The sequence below is a fragment of the Baudoinia panamericana genome (genome assembly GCF_000338955.1).
Source record: "Baudoinia panamericana UAMH 10762 unplaced genomic scaffold BAUCOscaffold_3, whole genome shotgun sequence".
NCBI classification, from domain to species: domain Eukaryota; kingdom Fungi; phylum Ascomycota; class Dothideomycetes; order Mycosphaerellales; family Teratosphaeriaceae; genus Baudoinia; species Baudoinia panamericana.
Window position 1 is genome coordinate 668,342 of NW_006911259.1, and position 19,794 is coordinate 688,135.

The 19,794-nt window shown below is 55.4% G+C and overlaps 9 protein-coding genes across 9 annotated transcripts; 4 read left to right on the forward strand and 5 right to left on the reverse strand.

Annotated features, from left to right (window-relative positions):
* Positions 1-34: 34 nt before the first annotated feature.
* BAUCODRAFT_383373 (uncharacterized protein) lies at positions 35-911 on the reverse strand. The gene is made up of 2 exons (XM_007675806.1): positions 895-911; positions 35-817 (listed from the first exon to the last, which is right to left on the reverse strand). The coding sequence occupies exon 2, from the start codon at positions 543-545 to the stop codon at positions 102-104; it is 444 nt and encodes a 147-aa protein (XP_007673996.1). The 5' UTR covers positions 546-817; positions 895-911; the 3' UTR covers positions 35-101.
* A 264-nt stretch (positions 912-1,175) lies between these two features.
* BAUCODRAFT_137116 (uncharacterized protein) lies at positions 1,176-2,968 on the reverse strand. Its single transcript, XM_007675807.1, has 2 exons — positions 2,290-2,968; positions 1,176-2,236 (listed from the first exon to the last, which is right to left on the reverse strand). Exons 1-2 carry the CDS (start codon positions 2,835-2,837, stop codon positions 1,675-1,677), a joined length of 1,110 nt encoding a protein of 369 aa, XP_007673997.1. The 5' UTR covers positions 2,838-2,968; the 3' UTR covers positions 1,176-1,674.
* A 110-nt stretch (positions 2,969-3,078) lies between these two features.
* On the forward strand, positions 3,079-6,209 carry BAUCODRAFT_383459 (uncharacterized protein). Its single transcript, XM_007675808.1, has one exon. The coding sequence runs from the start codon at positions 3,179-3,181 to the stop codon at positions 6,095-6,097; it is 2,919 nt and encodes a 972-aa protein (XP_007673998.1). The 5' UTR covers positions 3,079-3,178; the 3' UTR covers positions 6,098-6,209.
* An 857-nt stretch (positions 6,210-7,066) lies between these two features.
* BAUCODRAFT_31161 (uncharacterized protein) lies at positions 7,067-7,753 on the forward strand. Its single transcript, XM_007675339.1, has 3 exons — positions 7,067-7,129; positions 7,177-7,530; positions 7,710-7,753. Exons 1-2 carry the CDS (start codon positions 7,093-7,095, stop codon positions 7,428-7,430), a joined length of 291 nt encoding a protein of 96 aa, XP_007673529.1. The 5' UTR covers positions 7,067-7,092; the 3' UTR covers positions 7,431-7,530; positions 7,710-7,753.
* Positions 7,754-8,570: 817 nt separating this feature from the next.
* On the forward strand, positions 8,571-9,770 carry BAUCODRAFT_120182 (uncharacterized protein; the record flags this gene model as incomplete). The annotated part of the gene is made up of 2 exons (XM_007675809.1): positions 8,571-8,613; positions 8,749-9,770. 2 exons carry the CDS (start codon positions 8,571-8,573, stop codon positions 9,768-9,770), a joined length of 1,065 nt encoding a protein of 354 aa, XP_007673999.1.
* A 121-nt stretch (positions 9,771-9,891) lies between these two features.
* BAUCODRAFT_384025 (uncharacterized protein) lies at positions 9,892-11,453 on the reverse strand. The gene is made up of 3 exons (XM_007675810.1): positions 11,018-11,453; positions 10,932-10,963; positions 9,892-10,874 (listed from the first exon to the last, which is right to left on the reverse strand). The coding sequence occupies exons 1-3, from the start codon at positions 11,232-11,234 to the stop codon at positions 10,014-10,016; spliced, it is 1,110 nt and encodes a 369-aa protein (XP_007674000.1). The 5' UTR covers positions 11,235-11,453; the 3' UTR covers positions 9,892-10,013.
* On the reverse strand, positions 11,454-14,454 carry BAUCODRAFT_384024 (uncharacterized protein). Its single transcript, XM_007675811.1, has 4 exons — positions 14,090-14,454; positions 13,959-13,990; positions 13,841-13,898; positions 11,454-13,689 (listed from the first exon to the last, which is right to left on the reverse strand). The coding sequence occupies exons 1-4, from the start codon at positions 14,182-14,184 to the stop codon at positions 11,673-11,675; spliced, it is 2,202 nt and encodes a 733-aa protein (XP_007674001.1). The 5' UTR covers positions 14,185-14,454; the 3' UTR covers positions 11,454-11,672.
* BAUCODRAFT_383526 (uncharacterized protein) lies at positions 14,455-15,439 on the reverse strand. The gene is made up of 2 exons (XM_007675812.1): positions 14,750-15,439; positions 14,455-14,693 (listed from the first exon to the last, which is right to left on the reverse strand). Exon 1 carries the CDS (start codon positions 15,258-15,260, stop codon positions 14,781-14,783), a length of 480 nt encoding a protein of 159 aa, XP_007674002.1. The 5' UTR covers positions 15,261-15,439; the 3' UTR covers positions 14,455-14,693; positions 14,750-14,780.
* A 1-nt stretch (position 15,440) lies between these two features.
* On the forward strand, positions 15,441-19,780 carry BAUCODRAFT_383820 (uncharacterized protein). Its single transcript, XM_007675813.1, has one exon. It carries the CDS (start codon positions 15,670-15,672, stop codon positions 19,402-19,404), a length of 3,735 nt encoding a protein of 1,244 aa, XP_007674003.1. The 5' UTR covers positions 15,441-15,669; the 3' UTR covers positions 19,405-19,780.
* Positions 19,781-19,794: the final 14 nt, after the last annotated feature.

The window sequence follows — 19,794 nt, forward strand, 5'->3', positions numbered from 1 at the left end:
CAAGCTTGTCGCTCAATGTAGTCTTCGACAGATACTACGAATGTTCACAAGTTCGGGGACAACGGTCTCATGAGACGAGTATTGGCGACAGCCAATTTCCACTAACTCTCCTTCGTTGCCAGAACATGTTCCTTCGACACCCATGTCAATCTATCACCACCCATCTCCTTCACCTCGGCCTCATTTACTTCCAAGGCAACACAGACACACACCGATCTCTTCCCGCTGAAAGCCTTGCCATCACTCTCCTCGCCCAGCCAGTCTTTACTCGGCGCAGAGATTTTGACCACCTTGTATTCGATCCCGGAAAGAGCACCCTTAATCTGATTCAATCGCAGGGATGCAACTTTCTCCCTCTTCCCATCATGCTCCATTATCTTCCTCTTCGTTCTGCAAGGTATTCTGCCGCTCGCTCTCGCATAAAAGCTCATCATTTTCACCCGCCGGCTCTTCCAACGGCGTAGCTGGCTTTGGCGGTGTCGAGACATTTCCCTGAACATTAATATGCTATGATTCATCTTCCGTAGGCTCGTCAGCAACGCCATGCACGTCAGTATCCAGCTTCACTCGCCGCAGGATAGCCTTGTACGTAGCGCCCATCTTCAGATCACCCATCGCCAACGCAACATCACCAACCGTCTAACCCGCCACACTTTCCGCTGACTGACTCAAAGCATCCGCAACATCGCTTGGACTCACACTGTCTTTAACCATAGATAAACGGATCTTGTACCTGTACCTGTACTCCCCCTCTTCCTCGCCCAGCAACTTACTCCTCTTCCCTATCTTCACCAGGACCTTCTTGCTGGCCCGAGTAACGACGAACTACAGCCGGGATGCTTTCTGTCGCATAAGACGCAGATGTTGTAAATCTCGTTATAGTGGATCTTGGTGGTTTGCTGTGCGTGGTTGATGTCTTTAGAACCGTCAAGGTGTGTAATGGTGATTTCGGTGGGACAGTGTAGCCATACGACTTGCTAGGCGATTTGCCTCCTACATCTCCAGGAACTGGTGCCGGTGTTTGGGTGGAAGGCACCTGCTGCGGTGGGTCGACCTGGCCGGGAAATGGTTGGGAGGGCATGTAGCGGAGCGGGATAGCAAAGCATGGCCAGTTATTGGTGGCGTCCCCATAAAATCATGTTTGGCTGCTCGGAATGCACCAGATCATGCTTGCTCCTGTGAACGAATCTTAGCCATGTATCTAGTGAATGTTTTGTTTGCGATCCAAAGGAGTCTGAGAAGTCACCCAAACGACTGGAAAAGAAATGGTATAGCATTCCAAGCACTCTGCATGGTATTCCGCAGGTGACGCAAAGGTCAAGCAGGTAAGCAAGCAATTCATGACCCGGAACGCCGCAGTTGCTTGAGAACGCCGGTCGCCATGCAACATAGTACCACCCCGTCACGCGATCCCAAGCATTCAGCCATCACTCAATAATCGTCGTAAGCTCAGTCCATCCCAACAGCCATGATACCGCCGCCAAACAGCCTCTTAACCTCCATCCATTCCAACTCTCTCGGAAAGTCTACTCCCGGAAAGAGCTGGATCCAGTCCTTCTTGAAGTTCATGTCCCGGGCTTCCTTCTCACGCCAGCTCAGTTTCTCGATCAGCTTTTCGTAGTTCCTCTTGTTCGTCTTGTTTCGTATGTTGTCGGTATGGGGGCCCGAGCGTAGCTACACGCCCATGGTGAAGTCGTGTTCGATGCCCGGCGTCACGCTTGCCATGAACTTCAGGAAGACGACGAGATACTGGTCTACGCGAATAGCGACTTCGTCTTCGGAAGGTCGATGTTGGTTCTCATCTAGCACTTCCCACTCGCCGTCGCCGCCTTGGTTCGCTCCGCTTGTGCTTGACGCTTGCTTCTGTGGCGAGGCGTCTTTCTTGATATCTAGGGCAGCCGTCTGGTCTACGAGCCCTTCCATGCCCGCGTTACTTGGCTTGACACCCTGCCGCGCCTTCTCCATGCGCAGCTTGAGAGCTGCGTCGGCACGGTCGAGCAGGACTTTCATGACGCTGGCGTGCTTGCAAGGGTGGACGGAGGCTGTCTTGATGGGTGGATTCGTGAAGTAGAAGTCCTCGAGGGTGACGGTCTTGTCTTTGTAGTCGCCAATAATGTCTTCCATCATGCTCATGGGCGGTAGTGGCTGGTTGCTGGCAGCGTCGTAGCCCAAGAGGTAGAGGCGTGGGGTGCGGTAATAGGGTGTGTAGGTTATGTAGAGGGTGTAGGTGCGGAGACTGTCGTCGCTCTGTCAGTACTGCTTCATGCTCTATGAAAGGTCATTGCTTACCCCTCTTCGCCCTTGCCAGTCTTGGTCTCGCGGATGATAGCCTCCGCATCGTCTTCTTCATCCTCCATATCTGGAATCTCCTCTTCTTCCTCCACCTTCTCCGTCTTGCCATCCTCGTCCATCGTCCTCACATCGCGCATGCGCAGCTCGGCGCTCTTGCTCACGCCGCCCGGGCCATCGTCACCACCCGCCTTCAGCCAGCCGTCATCCTCGCCCTTCTCCCCACCCGGCCCTTGCAGCATGTCCCGCACGATCTGGTCCTCGCCATCACCCGCACCTTTCAGGCCAAGCTCGTTCTTGACACGTCTCCGACAAGGTACACCGCGCGTGATGAGGTACTGCTTGCCAGGTGGGAAGTAGGGGACACGGCGGTCCGGTGTTGCTGCATCGGCCCAGCTCCACGACGGGAACTTGTACACAAGGAAGTCGCCGGCGGCTTGGAACTCCTCGGGTGTGATTTGACCTGTCTGGCGGAAGGTGGACTGATGAGTGAGTGGTGCAAAGCGGTCGCGGAGGGGGTCGATAAAGGTGTGGATGAGGTTCTGCATCGCGGCGGGGCTGGTGGGGGTGGTGTAGTGTGCTGGGGGGGGAGGGTGGTCAGGGCACGTATTTAAGACTGCACTACTACTGCCAGTAGCTCTAGCGTAGAGAGTAAGCAGCGAGAGGATGTTTGATGCCGGTGGTTGAGCGGCTGCCTACAGCATGCATCATGTGACTCAGTCTGGGTGTAAGGTAAGTGGGGAAGAGCGGCGGTGTTTGGCGGAGATAAAGTGATGCAGAGCCTTAGGCCATCAAGCTCTCCCAAATGGCAAGATGAGATGGCATCCTCGCCCTTCCCACCTCATCATCTCCGGGCACCGTGTGCGATTGACGGGAGTTCGATGCCATCATGGGAACGTTGACTGCTGGCCAGCCACGTCTACCAGGGTACTGCGACCATAAGCTGCCGGCATCCTGTAGGCTTACATCCATTCCACAATGTTGCGCTTGTGCCGACGAACGAGCCCACTCTGCATCGTATAGTACCTACATCGACGGTATCGGCTTCGTACCACGCGGGACACGATGGCAGCGTTATTGCTGGTTTTGCCGAGAGTTTTGGGAGAATAGAGTGAAGGTGTCTGGCCTGCGGCCCGCACAAACGAAGATACCGGAAGTGCCTGATCAAAGCGAGTTCCTGGATCGTTGGTATGAATTTCACAGGGGCTACAGGATAGTACAGGGAGACGGCGGGGGCGAGGAGAGAGTTGCCGTGCTTGGAGAGGACTTCCGAAACGTTGATCCGGGCTGTTTGCCACGGACGCTGGAAGAGTTGAGGGCTGGACGTGCAGCGAGCGAAGCTGCTACTCAGGTAGTACAGCCTCAGCAAGAAGCGCCAGCTGAAAGCGGACCAAGCCTGGACGAAACTTTGGACGAGCTCTTTCAGTCAGCTGCGGCGGAGGAGCAGTCCACCAATGACCGTGATCAGCAGAATACTGCAACACAGGCATTGGATCGAGCGAACAGCATCTCAGCGAATGCTCGGACACTGCCACAGGAGCCGGCAGGCCAGCAACGCAACATTCACGCCCAGGTCATGGTCCCCACGAGCTCCCGTAACCGAGAGTATCAGGTACGGCGGGTTGCTGCCCTTCGGCGAGAGCTCCAACGGATGCGCAATGGCATCGAACGTGTCATATCCGGGCTACGTGACCTCGGCGAAGAAGTACCTGACCATGCTGAAGCCGCGGACCGTTTGACTCGGTTGGGCCAGACGCTGGACAATATCAACGGCACACCTAGCCGCGAAGAAGCAGACCTAGCCATCCGCAGTGTCAATGTCCTCACAAGCAGCGGCGGCACCTCGCAAACCGATCGTGCAATGGCAAACATACAGGCGCGTGTGGATGAAGCACGACGTCATCTCGACGAAGCTCGCGGCAACCGTGACCAGGCAGCTTCGGAACTTGACGTTGCGGAGGCAGACTTCCGAACGTCTCAGCAGAGATTGCAGCAATTACAGCGCGAACAGCGGACAACAGAGAACTACCTCCGCTTATTCGGCACGCGCGAAGAGATGCTTGCGCAAGGCGACCAGTACGAAAGCCCGATTGGTGGCATGTTCACAAGGGCTTATGACCGCTTCCGTGCCGCTGAAGAAGTGCGGCGAGAGGAGCGCACGCTTCGACGTGTGCTTGCGGATGAGCAACGTGCGGGTGGCGAGGAGGAAGCTCAACGGCTGGCGGAGCTTGAGGCGAGAGAGCGTGATGTTTGGAGCGTTCCGCGGCCTGTCGCACCGTCAGTCACAGCACTTCCGCCCCCGGAGACCGAGCCGGATGACGCGGGCCAGGAGGATGAGCAAAGGGGTGAGCTTGAGGAGTATTACACTCTGTTGCGCCGGCAGAATTGGAGTCAGCAAGCGCCGTCGAGCACTGCAGGCGCCGCCGGTATCCAGGGATCTAACCATCTTTCCAGAAGCGAGGGGTCTGGCTCTGCTACTCGAGCTGAAGAACCAAGCGACAGTACGATGGCCACACAACCTAGGCGAGGGGATAACTTTCCACGCAACATGCTAGCTGGTGTGCCAGAGTCACAGAGGGAACAAGCTGTCCAGGCACCACCGCAACCAGAAGTGGGTAGGGAGCTCGTGGAGAGGCTTGATCCGTCTGTGGACCTGGCTGAAGCAGAAGAGTGGAGGATGTATGGCCGGTACATTGCCACATACTCACTCGAGCACCCTGAAGTCCTTGATGGGCCCGATTGGCACTATGAGCAGGAGCAATTGTTCGCAATGTCGGCAAGTAGGCCCGGACACGCTTTGACGGACGAGGAGTACGTGACTCTGGAGGATATCGTTAGAGAACGACATCTATTGTGGTCTACGGCCGCAGTAAATCAACGGTTGATGCAACGTCGAGGAAATGGGGAAGATCTTTTGATCCGGTTTGGTGTTCCATCGAGCAACAGCTACCATCTCATGAACATTGAGCTGTTCGTGGAGGCCTTTCAGATGTCAGCCCAGCTACGGAGACGAGCACCAGGACTCACGGCGCCCCAACAGCTGCAGATGCTCTACCGTTTGCAAGCCGGTCAGAGATTGGAGTCAGATCGTTACATTCTAGAACAGATGCTCGGGGACAGAAATACTACGGAGCTGGCCGCCAATGTGCACAGAGAAGGTACCCGCATCGAAGCTGAAGCAGAAGGTAGCGAGCGACGACAACGTCTTCGCCAGCAATTGCGTGAAGCAGCAAGGGAGGGTGATCACTCGCGACAAGAGCTTGATGCTCAAAGACGTGCTACTCGTGCCTTCGCCATCGCCGCTGGACGAACAGCCATGTCTACTGGCCCACAAGCTCTGATGGAGCAGATGGCAACCAGAGACGAAGAGACACAAGCAGCGATCGATCGACTGCAGGCGAACGGTTGGCCGCCGGAGAACGAGAGAGAAGCTGGCGGCTCCTTCCTGCGGCATTCTACCCTCCGCTCGCGCAATTTAGCGGATTACCTCGTCGATAGTGAGTCCGAGACGGAGGACTCGGAGGGCGAAGGTCATCGGCATGATGCGCAGGGCCTTGATGCCAAGGACTCTGGTCGCCCAGAACCGAAGACGGATGAGGAGATGAAGCTTAGTATGGAGTGTCGCGTCTGCTACACTCAAGTGGCGGAGATCGCGTGTTTGCCGTGCGGACACTTGGTCATGTGCAAGTGGTGCTCCGAGCAGCATAGCCCGGTCATGGCGCATGATCGCACGAGGCCTAGGAGAGCGGCGGGGTGTCCGGTGTGTCGGAAGGGTATTAGGCAGAAGGTTAAGATTATAAGAGGTTGAGAGGCGGCATTAAATGAGGACCTCGGTTCAGCGGTGGCATCAGTACATTACGATTGCAGTATCGAGGAGTCGAACCAGTAATCTCCGACTGTAGCAGCAGTCTGGCCCTATGAAAGCGTCCGAGTGACTTCCTCTACCATGCGTTTGGTCACATCAAAGAGGCCTGCTTTCCGGAAACGGTTTAGCGCGCTTGGCAAAGATCCGGCTCCACGTCAACCTCACTTCACGTCCCCAGCCACCCACATTCGCCACGTTGGCAGAAGTCCACGACGGTGGAGCTGGCGGGTGGTCGTGAGCAAGTAAGCCTCCAGTACTCAGCCAAGATGCTGAGTATCTGATGGCCTAAGGCCTCGTTAGAAAACAAAAAGAGGAAGGGGATATACCACTCATCCAGATATGGGCTGGTTTGGTCAGTCGTTCGTTCGCTTCGTTCGTCTCGGGCGGTCGTCGCCGCGCACAGTGGGGATAGAAATGAGTAACAAGTGCCCAAACCATAAGCGGTTGAAGGAATGAATGCGAGATTCTCTAGTCCATGCATCATTGGGGGCACTGGTTGAAGGCACAAGGCACAATGTCAACCAGGCGCTTTGCAGAGACATGCGAGTCCCTCAGCCTTGGATATGGTGATCAGGTCTCAGGCGATGCCCTATATCTATCCTGTAAGTATCATGTGCCCACGCTTTACATCAAAAACGCCTGCATGGGCAAGGGGGATGGCTCTCGATGATGCTGCGAAAGGCTTTGTGCACGGTGCAGGGTGTATATCGGTCAGAGGGAGTCTTTCAATGGAAGCTGAGAATTAATACTGTGAATCCGCGCTAGTGGGAAGACTCCGGCGGAAAAGCTTGGGCTACATCTCGAGTGGGAAAGGCCAGTCACACGTCCCAAATTCACTTGCGAGATGCAACGTCCAAGACGCATCCCTGGTCGCAGTCTCTCACACTATAGTACACTGTTGGGACACTTAGCAGCTATCCGCAGGCAATACCGGCGGGATGGCGGTCATTGCGAGTCGCCTGGACTTCTACAACTGTAAGTTCGATGCCGAAGCGCACTTGTTCCCGCTGACATTGGCGCAGTCAGGAAGAATGCAGCTCTCTTTGTGGCCAGTTCGGCAAGCGATGGCGTTGAGAAGGTGGCGCCAGAGCCGGCTGACGAGGGTCTGGATCTGGAGCTCCCTGTCCGCCTGCTCAATCCAAAGGCGGTGGCAGAGGTGGTGGTAATGGCGACAAGCAGCCGTCACAAGGACAACGGCGTGGGGATGGTGACAGCTGAGCCGGCTGTTCGGAATCTGGACGTGGAGCTCCCAAACCACACGCGCAGGGCAGTATAGGGGCCAGAGGGGGTGGTGGGATTGGTGAGCATCGTTCCCGAAGGCACGACACCGAGGATGCGCGTCCCTTCTCCGCCGATGAGGTCATGGTCCGAGTTCTCTACGACGAGGTCCAGTTAGCGACGGAGTGCCTATTCGACGCGGATAAGGCGGGAATGATGACTGGTTTTGACGGGGGCCCTTGAGTTCATCCTCCGTGTCCGCATTGAGAATCTCCGCGCCGTTGTTGCAGATGGACGCTGCGTGCTCGAGATGCGCGACTTCATCGTCAAGACTTACGACATCCTGCACGAGTTCGAGAAAGCACTCAAAATCTCTCCTCCGCACACCTCCGCTTTCTACCTCAACAAGGCCGGCAAGCTCATCACGCTCTGTTGTACCCTTCGCGACATCTGGAAGAGTATGGCGAAAGCACTCTTCAATACGCATGCCGGCGGAGCGCAGGAAGATTGCAGGATGGATTTCGACTAACTTCCTGCATCTCCATCAGCAGTCTACATCTTCGACGGCTTGGCAGACACGGCCAAGACGATCATGGGAGGCGCGCCATTGGAGCACCTCTGATATCGACATATCTCGTGACGGGCATTGCACGAATGATGACGCACCAAGCGCTGAGGACGCTTTGATATGGACAAGGGAATGAAGCGTACAGCGTAGGCGCACTGGACAGGCGAGGCTTCAGCCGGGGTCAGAATTGGCGCAAACACCTGGAGGTGTACAAACGCCGGTGGTAGCGCGCATTGCATATAGCGAGTGTCGTTGAGACTGTTGTAGCTGAGATCAGCAAACAATCTTCATGCGTGCCATCCCTCCTCCATATATGAGCTGTAAGCAGTATCTATCTAACCGCATTCCTTTGGTGATGTGTTGAAGGTGCCGCTAGCGAAAAAGACTGCCGACTCGCTCTCGGCACCGTGATAAATGACCAGTGGACTACAGGGATGAGTGTCATTGGTGATAAGGATTGGTGCCATAAGTGAGAGAAGGCAAGTTATGAATGGTGCATGTCAGTGGAGGTCGAGTGCGAAAGTCTTGGCTTTCCCGCGGGCAAGACATGCAGTCGCGATGAAAGGGCATTAACCGAACATCAAACACATTGACCGAGCGTAGCGTGGGAAACAAGGTATACAAAGCGCCATGAACACCGGGAAGGACACGCTTAGGCGCTCAGTAGTGACTGGTAGGTTTCCGGCCCAACAATTACCAGCACCTATTGCTAACCGCCAGGCTACAGCAAGCCTCATACGCGGCACCATCTGCGCCTCTTGCCGGCACCGCCTAACCCAACAATCTCGTCGACATGCCGCCACCGCAGCCGCAGTAGTAGAGGACCAACCTGCTGTACCACACGAGACGCGGCATCCCAACCCACCCGTCACGGCAAAAGGTCCGCGAAAAGCCTACCGTCTTCTAGCTTCTCCCGTCCTGTCACGCCCCCCCCTACTCACCCGCGACCTCACGAGCTTCGAGAAAGCCTTCTACCTCTACCAGAAGCGATTGAACGAGCGGTTGGCGCTGCCTTTCACGCGGTACTTCTATTACAAAAAGGGGACGCCTAGCGACGAAGAATGGAAGCGGAAGATTCGTGCACGCAAGGCGGCGGCGAGAGATATTGGCGTGTACACTGCATACGGACCGGAGGGTTGGAACGACGAGGTGTTGGTGGGCGACCGCACGGCAGACCGCGAGAGCATAATGGAGGCTCTGGCGCGGGATGCGGAGGGCAAGGATATTGTTGAGAACGAGCGAGCGGGCGACGCCGATAAAGATGGACAGGCTGTGACGGGTGACGCAAGAGCGGGCGAGGGACAGAGAAAAGAGCTGCAGAAGATAGTGGTTGAGGGGCCCATGCCACGAATCACGGAGGCGGACCGCACGAACGACCAGCGCAGTCTGAGCCGCAAGCTGGACCGGAGTCTTTACCTCCTAATCAAGAACAAAGAAGGCCAATGGCGCTTCCCGGAAGACCGAATCTACGGCCGCGAGAACCTGCATCAAGCCGCGGAGCGCATACTCGTTCAGTCCTGCGGCATCAACATGAACACATGGATTGTTGGCAACCACCCTGTCGGACACCACGCGGCACGCTTTGAGTCACCAATACTGTCGAAGATATCGCCGAATCGGTTGGTCAGCACATCGAACCATGAGCTTGAGCAGGAGGAGTACGGTGAGAAGGTCTTCTTTATGAAAGGCCGCATCATGGCTGGCCAAGCCGACATAAAGAGCAACGAGTATGGAGACAGCGAGTTCAGATGGCTGGCGAAGGAAGAGGTGAAGGAGGTGGTGCAGCCGGACTATTGGTGGAGTGTGCGGAATATGTTGGTTGTGAGGTGAAGAGAAGAAGACGGCTTTTCATGGCGATGTACGGCTGTGCTGTGAGTCCTGCCGCTCCGTCCGGCTTTGCCACCATTAGGCATGCTAAGACATACGCCATATTCTACTGCCGTTTCGTTGAAGGCACCGCTCCACAACACCTCGCAACGAACGCTTCAGCAAGCATAATACTATCGCGGGCGCTTTACATCGCCTTGACGTATGCTAGATGCCATCAGTACGCTGAGCAGAGAACACTCTCCCCTAGGAACACTTACTGGCATCGATCTTAAGGACTTGCGGCAGCGCCAGCCGCACCTTGTTACGGTATAACACCGCGTTCTGCCGTTGAACTGGGTTGCCTTCGAAGTACACCTCTTCCAGCTTCTCCTTGTCCCGCAACACCCTCTCAATCTCTCGGAAATCAGCAATCTGGCAATTGCTTGCCCACAGGTTTTCAAGGTCCCTCAGCCCTTCGATACCCGCGAGTGATGTGATTGGGTTAGTCTGGAAGTCGAGGATCTCCAGCTTCGGATTATGCTGGAGAGGCTCGAGCGAAGAGATCTGGTTGTCGGAGACGTAGAGCTCGGTCAGCTGGGGCAGGTCCTGGAGGCCTGAGAGTGAAGTGAGCCGGTTTGCTTGGATGCTGAGAGTGCGGAGGCTGGTCAAGCTAGAAAGGTTCTTGAGCTCGGCTATCCGGTTTTGTCCTAACCAGAGATGCTCGAGCTTCTTCAGTGTGTCGAGACCCTCGATCTCGCGAATGCGGTTCGCGCCTAGCTCGAGGTAGACCAGCTCGGTAAGGTCGACAAGGTTCTCGATCTGAGTGAGGCGGTTTTGTACGAAGTATAGGTGATCCAGGTGTCGCAGGGTGGAGATGTTTTTGATGTGCTTGAGCTTGTTGTAACTGAGATCGAGGCTTTTGAGTTCCGTGAAGGTTTCAAGGCCGTCGATGTGTTTGATTAGATTATCGTATAGCTCCAATTCTTGCAATGTGGATGCCAGTTCGTCCGGCAGTTTGATATGCTGTATGCTGTTCTGTCGTAGGCATAACCGCCGTAGTCGTGGGAAGCGTTCGAGGCGGAGCGCAGGGATGGACACGATGCGGGAGTGCTGGACGTCGATCTCCTACTTGCTCGTTCGTTAGCGGCAGCCATGAGCCGGGAGTGGATGTAGCTCACGTGCCTCAGTATTGGGATCCTCGTCATCAAGTAGGTCTGCCTCCTGTCAACGAAAGCTCTACGGCTTCGCTAGACCTGCTTTGTGCTCACCTTCGTCTGCCTCAATCTGGTCCACCGGCGGTGCATCCTCGTCCGAGTAATCTGCATCCTCAAGTGCCTCCGGGTTCACAAGTGTTGCTTGCTTGTTCACACGAAGTTTACCATCCCACCCCGACCTACTACGTGGAGGGCTTCCTTTCGATGGCACAGCGGCTGCATCATGCGTGCCATTCGCCTCGCCATTCGCCTCGCCGTTCGTGTCTGCCATGTTGCGGAAATGCAAAAACCTTGTTCTTCGTTTCGACGTTGATGTGAAAGGTGTCGTGTGTGTGGACGCGGGGTGGTGCTACGAGCAATTCTGGAACTTCTTCTGCCCTGGCTTTTGCTGCATTGTCCGGAGCGTGAGAGGTATTATTTTCTATGTATTCACGTGGGCGCGTGCAGAGCTAGCTCTGCTTGCAGAGGGGACGGCACATGCAAAGCGTGAACAAGAGGTTAAGCGAAACGGTCACCGTTAATGATGCATTAACTACGCTTCAAACGGTACCTGAAGATCAGCCTCAGACTTTCCGTTCCGTCTGCGTCACTTGGCCTCTTTACGCCGCAACGCCAACACCGACATCATGGTGAAGATTGACTGCCTCCTTGAGAGAACTGCGGCACTGAGACGCCTGACGCCCCGGCCACACTCAAATCAGACATTCCGTCAGTCTGGCCGCACGTTGTAAAGAGGCGCCAATATGCTCCAGCTCCATTCCGCAATGCCATCCATCTGCTTGACATCCCTTACCCACTCCAGCATGAGCGCTATAGTCTGGTCCACCTCCCGCCGACCTACCACACGACCCTCATCTACTATCCTGCGAAGATGACCATTAACCGAGCACATCTTAAGTATCAGCAGAATGCCCATGAAGTTCTGTGTCCACGCAAACAGGTGCGAGACTAGTCTCTTCTTGTTCTTCGGCGGCGCCATCGCGAGTGGCCACAGGCAAACCGACTTGATAGCTAACGCGCAGCAATTATTGTCCTCGTGCGTCATCAACTCCGGAAAATGCAGTGCTTTGTAGATAAACGGCCGATACATCATGAACCGTGCGTAGTAGAAGCGCGTCCGTAGCTGAGCCGTGATAACGTCAAGGTTATACTTGTGTCCTATGGGTATCGGTCCCTGGTCAGCGGTAAAAAGCGGCTCGTTTGGCCGCCTGTTCGTTGGGTCCGCATGAGGGAACTCTAAACGGTCGCTGTCGTTCCATTGCAGTGGCCGGGGTAGTAGAGCGCGCCAGCTGTCCAACTGCCGCACCATCTCATGAATGACAGCGACGGGAGGCCCACCAAAGCCCGCGGGTAACTCGACTGGGAGTGAGGACGCTGTAGAGTTGAATCTACCCTGCATGTTTCTCTCGCCGCCGGCACCGGCATGTCTCTGGTAAGTGCTGCCGCCGCCGTCACCTCCGGAAGGCTTCTGCACCCCCCACAGCGGCTCGGTTTGCATGGCATGCTCACATTCGTGTATCACGTCATGTATTCGCGTTATCAGGCGGCGCAGAGCGATCATGGCGAGGAAGTGGTATTGGAAGTGGCTGCTTTCTTGAAAGCCGAAGTTGGTAGGGGTCCGGGCTGACATGGGCGAGCCTATCGCTGAGGCGGGGTCTTGTACGTCCTGGAAGTATGGCAGTGGTACCTCGTCTTCGAAAGCATGGATGCCGGTTCGTGGAAGGTCGAGATCGAGATGGTACATGTCTTCGCTGAGAACACACGTCCAGTATGCACGTTTGACGAGGTCGCCGTGAGGCGTCGTCCAATCGATGGCATGGCAGCGAATGAGGATCTGGCACCCCATTGATGCGGAGACGGTCGATCGCCAAAAGTCCAGATGGCGTGCTGTAGAGCCGTAGTACGTCGCTTGCAGTAGCAGTATCTGAACATTCTCAAGAGTGCATTGAGTTCCAATAAAGCCAAGTCTTCTCCGGGCTTCGTTGAAGAGGGGGAGACCGGGCGGTTGATCAATAGTGCCCCCACGGAAGCCGCTAGGTTGCCCGGACATAACACTGATTGGTCGATCAAAGACACCCTCGACAGCAACCTGACCCAGCGCAAAGACGAGCAGTGCGAGCACACTTCCAGCATCGTCGTCGCCGTAGCCCTCCCTAAGCAGCCTTGCAACAATGCCGTTCATGAAGCCGTCTCGATTCAACAGAGGGTAGAGCACATTAAATGTGTTAAAGTATGCGTCGGAGTACTCCTGTATTTGTTGTATGGACAGAGTTGGGAAGGCCACACTCCCCGTACGGACGGGCTCTGCCTGTCCGGTGGTTATGCTGAAGCACGGCAGGCCTACGTCAGAACATAAGGGGGTTGGGTGCTTCTGCAGCTCTCTCTTGATGAACCAAGGCGTACCCTCCTGTAAGACATATTGTAGATCATCGGCAGCAGCTACCCTAGAATTGATGAGATGGATGTAGATGGCGGGCCAGAGCGTGATCTTATGCGGGACGGTCAGGTGTTGGTACGGACCTTGCTCTCCGTGTAGAAATTCGCTCTTCTGGGGCATATCTTCTTGTAGCCCTTGCGTTGCTGACGGATACGGTGGAGCACTGCTCACGGGCGTACGGCCCGCCTTAATCTCCGAAAGGCCGTTGTTCTGGGTGATGGCTATGTTGTCGAATTTAGTCTCAAGCCGGGTAAGCGTGTCCAGAATGTGCACCATGGTCTTGTCCTTTCTGCAGTATTTGGTCAGTATCATTGTTGCTGGAGTATTAACGAAGAGTCGTGGTAAGGCGACCAAGTAAGAGAGATGGGCAGCGAGATATTGAGTATCATGGCGCAGTACTGTGCAGTTGACCGTAGTCCAATACCTTACGCGGAACTTACTTCGTCGGCAATGGCTCTCGATACTCGCACTCGACATCCAGCCGCTGGCATAACCCACCTGCACCAGCAGTCAGTGACACACTTCCAAACAGGCAGGCACGCTGTCCAATCAGCTTACACTTAGGTCGCGCCTCATCACATTTGCTTTTCCTGTAATTACTTGTCAGCAAGTCCAATTAATTCGCTGAATTTCGTCAGAGCCGCGGCGGCGGGCTTGAGTCCGACAGCCTCAACCAAAACGCTCCGTACCTTGTTCGACACGTCTGGCATGCCTGCGCGGCTATAGCAGCGCGCTCCCGACGCTGGGCGCTCTCATGCGTATCCGGGTGCGTGACGCTAGACATCGTCTCCTATCTCTCGGTAATCTGCATGGTTCGCCAGTTTCGGGAAGGTAAATCGCGATGCGCAGCTGGGGAAGCCGCGAGGTAGTCTGCACGATGAAAGTGCAGGCCCGCTCAAATCCTGTACAAGGAACCCTGTCCGGTAGGCTCTACACGCAGTGAGATGAAAATATCTGAAGTCCTGCGCCGAGCTGAACTCCGGTGCTGTTATCGTGTCCCAAAGGACAGAGCCGGGAAGAGCCTTACGTGACTCAAGCGAGCGGCTGGTCGCGCCGTGGGGTTATGACAACGGCGTTCGCAAAAATGGTGCAGAAAATAGTGACCAGGTCTCGCAAGTTCGCCTGTGTAACGGCGGAGTATGTCGGCTTCAGGGCGCAAGACGTTGCCCGTTTCCAGTACGGTAACTACCATGCAGCACAGCCAGGAGTCCCGTGGTTGTCGGTGCGCGATACTGTAATTCCAACGTTGCATGCAGTGGTAACTGCCTCACAAAGTAGGCGCCTGGCGAATGTCTGGCAATGAAGGGTCAGCGACCGGAGTTTTGCGCCGGGCCTACAAGTTTACTCACAACTTTTGATAGGACCTTTCCGTTACTACATTCATATTCGCCACACGGCAACCATCGCCTGGATCGGGTCGAGCAGAGTGCGATATGGAGTCAAGCTACGATGTACCGACAGCAGTCTAACGTTACGGAATGAACGTTTCCAGCCAGCAGCTTGAGCGGCTCGGCAACATCCGACACTGTGAAGAAGACGAACGGGGAGGTGTTGCCCTCGCCCAGGCCCGGAAGCACGGCGTTCAGAGATGAGATCGCGCTTGTGCGAGTAAGATGAGGGGCAGTACGCCCGATTCCAACAGCAGGTGACTGCTGCTGATCTCGATGTCGGAGGCGGACAACTCTGACCGCAGCCGCCAAGCTCCCGCTCGGTTGTGTTGCCGTCAAATTCAGCAGCGCAGAAAGCCATGGTGGTGTACAGCGCGAAAGCAAGAGTGCGGCCGTGCAACATATGATCAGGCCGTATCACGATGCGTAAATGCGATGCGGTGCATGATCGATGATGTGGCGCATTGTCCATTCAGACCCAGGCGCTCTCGCCACGCCACGTGCAAGCCGCACAACTTGAAGTTGTCATGAAACCAGCGATATGAACTGCCGCATGGCTTCAGATCCTTCGATCTTTCATGCAGCGGCCAGCCTAGACGTGGACAGCGTACGTGGCTTAGCCGCTTAGCCGTTCGTTCGTGACGACTTGGCGAAAGTCGCGTACCGAGGTGTCACCACACGCAACGAGCGCCTCGGTCGTCGAGTCAGGTCACATGCACGTGACCATAGTTCCATGCCTCAGGCGATATCTTCCCATCGCGGGACCGCCCGTGTGCTATTGAGTCTAAACCACAGCATTTGTAGGGTGATGATAACTTCGAAATACAATCAACTGGCCAAGGGAGTGGTGGAGGTGTAGTAGGATGTAAGATGGCGCTAGAATGTATGCAGGCAAGTCTCGACCGGTGCCTTCGGAGGCGGCACTCAAGGTCCTCTACCAGCTCGCCTATGTCTCTTCAGGTACCGCTGTCGGCGTGGCAGCATTATGTGCAGAGGAGCGACGTCGGAAGACCCAGATCGTGCAAAAGATAGCAGACAATGCCAGACGACTTCGTCAACATCCGCGCCACCATCAGAACGCTACAATGGTTGCGAGAAGCGTGGAGACCGGTTTGGCGGACAGTGGCGCAACCGACTGGCTTCCTACACTACTCGCTGAAGATACCAAAGTAAAGGATCGAGTACGCCGCGCTTGGCCGAGTCCGAGTCACGGAAACATCGCGATTCGGGGGCCGACTTTACCGTCAGTGGTGGAGCACAGTTATCAACGTACCCAGGGCAGCCACCATCCGGAGCAGCATCCGGGCAGTCGTAAGACTGAGCGGCACAGTATGCCGTCGCAGGAGGCTTCTCAGCCAGCGTTGCACGTGTCTTCGAGAAGCACTGGCGTAAAACCTCCAAGCTACCCGCGGGATACCGCCTTCGCTCCACATTTACCAAGCAAAGAGGCGAATGCAGGTACGAGATCAAGCCATAAGTACTATGACAGCCTCAGACGCACTCGGGAGGCCATCACCGGGCGGAAGAAAGGATATGATGATGGTCATGTTGGATTCCTACAAACTCCTTTCAATGGTACGCAAGCAAGCACGGAAAACCCTGGAGAACCTATGAATGCACGAAGCCAAACTATCGTGCAATACATCCCTTCGGATGTGAAGGATTCGTGCTCGAGCACGGCACAGAACAAAGCAGTAGTATCCCCAATAAAACCGTCCGGACTCGACGATTGCCAGAAGCTGTTGGCCCGTGCGGATGTCAAGCGAGCTATCAACCTCTTGACCTCTTCAACTGGCGCTTGCGGAGACAGTACGGAAGTGGCGCTCTTAATAACCCAATGCTTAGATGCCGCGCTGCAGCTGAAGCTGCTACCAGAGTGTACTTTGTTATTGCGCTTGGCAAGGCACAAAGTACATGCGCGGGATTATCGCAGTCGCCTTAGCTACTTTCTGCAGCTTTGCGACTCCGCCTCGTCTTATGGTTTCGTCCGAGAACTAATCACACGAGATCTGGACGTTGAGCAGCTTGGTACAGCATGCATAGAAATTGTCGCATACGCTTGCACCAAGGCAGATCCGGCAGATAGCAAGTGTCGCGCAATGGCACTTCGAGCTCTACGGCGAGTTCCCGTCAATATGCGAGGCCGCATCATGCATAGCGGTCAACCAATCGTTCTCCTAGCACTTTGGGAAGCCACACACGACGTAGATGCTGTCCGTAAGGCATTGAGCGACATGCAGCGATCACGATCAATTCGTCGTCAAGAGGGTGTGTCGCGGCACCTTGTCCACACCGCACTGAGCATTTACATCAGCGCAAGTGCATTCGATTCCGCGTTTGAAATACTCAAGGCTATGGGTGAAAATCTGGCGAAGAAAGATCGCTTGGCCATCCTCAGTGTTGCCCTCCTGTTCGCCAAACGCCGCGACTGGGATCGTCTCAAGCAGCTACTGAGCGTTACGCAGAGTTCCAAAGACTGGACAACCGACAATGAAGCATGCCGCCGCTTCAATAACGTTGTGCACCTCTTCGCACGCCAGCATACATCAGTGGAGGCCTGGAAATTTGTAACGGATGCCGTGGAAAGACTCGGCCTCGTACCCAACCAAGCCACCACGGGAATCATGCTAGAATCCTTCGTTTCGAAGAAAGCGACCAATCTCATACCGAAGTGGCTTCGTTACATGCGTGTTCTAGGCTGGGAAGTCGAGCTGACCGCGCGAGTAGCTGCGAGGCTGTTGACTCGCTTTTACCTTGATTTTCGACCATCGCACATACTGGTGATGTGGTTTTGTCGCAACCTAGCACACTTTGCTCCTTCACTTTCTGGCCCAGAATTGTTCGATCTTGTCCAAGAAGCAGTTGGGTACGACCTGAGAAAGCTGGTGGGCAGTAAGGCGACCTGGCGGCGATCCAATGCGAAGACTAGACTTGGCCATGTGCTGCAGTCGGACAAGCCTGTCGTACCTTCACCAGGGTGGACGTGGAATCAGAGGATGTATACCGAGCATCCTAGCCACATGCAGCATCTGGTAGGATGTCAAACAAGCTCCTCACCTTTGTCGATGATGCACTCCAAGCATGCTAGCAAGGAAACGGCAGGCAGCCAAACAATCTACGCATCTCCACCTTCGGTGCAGCACGGGGAGACGCCCTGCAACGTCCGCGTGTCGCCACCACAAGGTAGGACCGCGAATTTAGAGAGGTCTGCCCAAGACTTTGATATGCTCGAAGGTGACAACCATGCGGAAAGTCTGGCGTTTGAGGATCTGAGGCCGATCTACAAGCACGCAACCGATGATCAGCGGCCGCAAGACGATGATGACCACGATGAACATACGGATCTTACAGCTGCGCGCATACTCGAACTTGGGAAAGACCGCCGCGGCAAGACGGAGAAGGCCATGATCATGGCGTTGTCTTTACGCCAGCATGACCGTGTCGTCGAAATCTACCGGAACACACTAGACGCCGTCGGCCTTCCGCTGTCGCCGCTCACGCTGGAGATCGCAGTCGAGTCAAGTCTACGACATTGCCGCAGCGATGCAATTGAAGCAAGGATCATCGTGCGTGATGCTGAGGCTGCTGGCATGAACGTTACCTGCGCCATCGGACCACTGCTACTCCATCGTATGCGTCGCGAGCGTTTCTTCTCGGTAGACGCTTCCCGGGGACTACGCAAAGATGTGGTCGCCTATTATCGCATGAACGAACAAGAGGGACGACCAGTTAATCATTATATCGGTGTCTCCGCCGCTCACGTCCTTCTCAGGAACAAGCACCCACGCCAAGCGCTTGAACTGTTGACTGCCATCTATTATTCGGAAGCCGCTGGAGAAAAACCTCTGGATATCGTCGCAATGACAGTTTTTCTCGATGTATATAATGCTTTAGCCCATCTAAGTGGCATCTTCTGGACCGTGAAGACTGTGCTAATGCGAAACATGCGCATCGACGAAGCGTTCGTCAAAGGGCTCCGTGCCGTGGCCAGACGGGTGCGACTAAATCGCATTGCACCTGGCGAGGTGGATGGCAGGTCATCGAGTGCTTCGCCAGTTATTTCCCGATGGATAAGGCTCTGCCGTGAACGACGGACACAGCAGCTGCACGAAGCCAAAGTGTTCGGGAACAAGCTGGTCAAATGCCTCGCGAAGTGCGCGAACGAGAAACCAGCGCTCGGCGCGGAGGCGCGAGCGGAAACTGAAGAGGAAATGGTCGGCCCACGCCTGCCGAGTATAACACCTTACGGTGCAAGCGCTGTGGCAAGACCGGTAAGCGCTGATACCATTAACCGACAACTGGCACATAGTGAACGACTGATAGCCTCGGCCATGAGGCTACGTAAGCGACGGACACCTCCCACACGGATCGTCACTGCGGCGCAGCGAAAAATGCAACGTCAGTGGCTTGTACGTTATCGAGCGTTTTTGCGACATGATCTGAAGCTGTCCGGCGGTAACACTGCTGTCCATAGATACTGCTTGGCGGATGATCCGGAGACCTCACTCGCAACCAAGCAGAGACGAAGGACTAGGCGACATCAGCAGGTTAGTCGCGCTGAGGCGGTCGCCCTTCTTGACGGTGACCATAAGATGCAGAGCGCTGCTGTAGGATAATAAGCATAGAAGATACACGCATTAGAAGCATCCTTATGATAAGCCGTAGAGACCACGGTGGTGTCACCACCTCGCCCACTCGCGCACTCTGTTTAGTCCGCACAGTCAGCACACCTCGGCAGCTCTCGTGCTCGGTTCCATCTCCAGTCCCAGGTCCCAGGAAGACACCTTCGCTTGTTCAAGCCACGCATGTAAGCACGATCTCTGCATTATTACGTTACGCCTGCGTAAGTCCATCACCAGGTCACCGCATGCTTGTGGTCTTTGTCACGAGCCCTAGAGGGAGTCTTGATAGCCAATGACGCGCTATCTGACCTTCCGCTTGCGGTCAAAGCAGCTTCCACCGTGGAAGGTCATACGTGCGCTCGCCCCGTTCTGACCCGAGTCGCG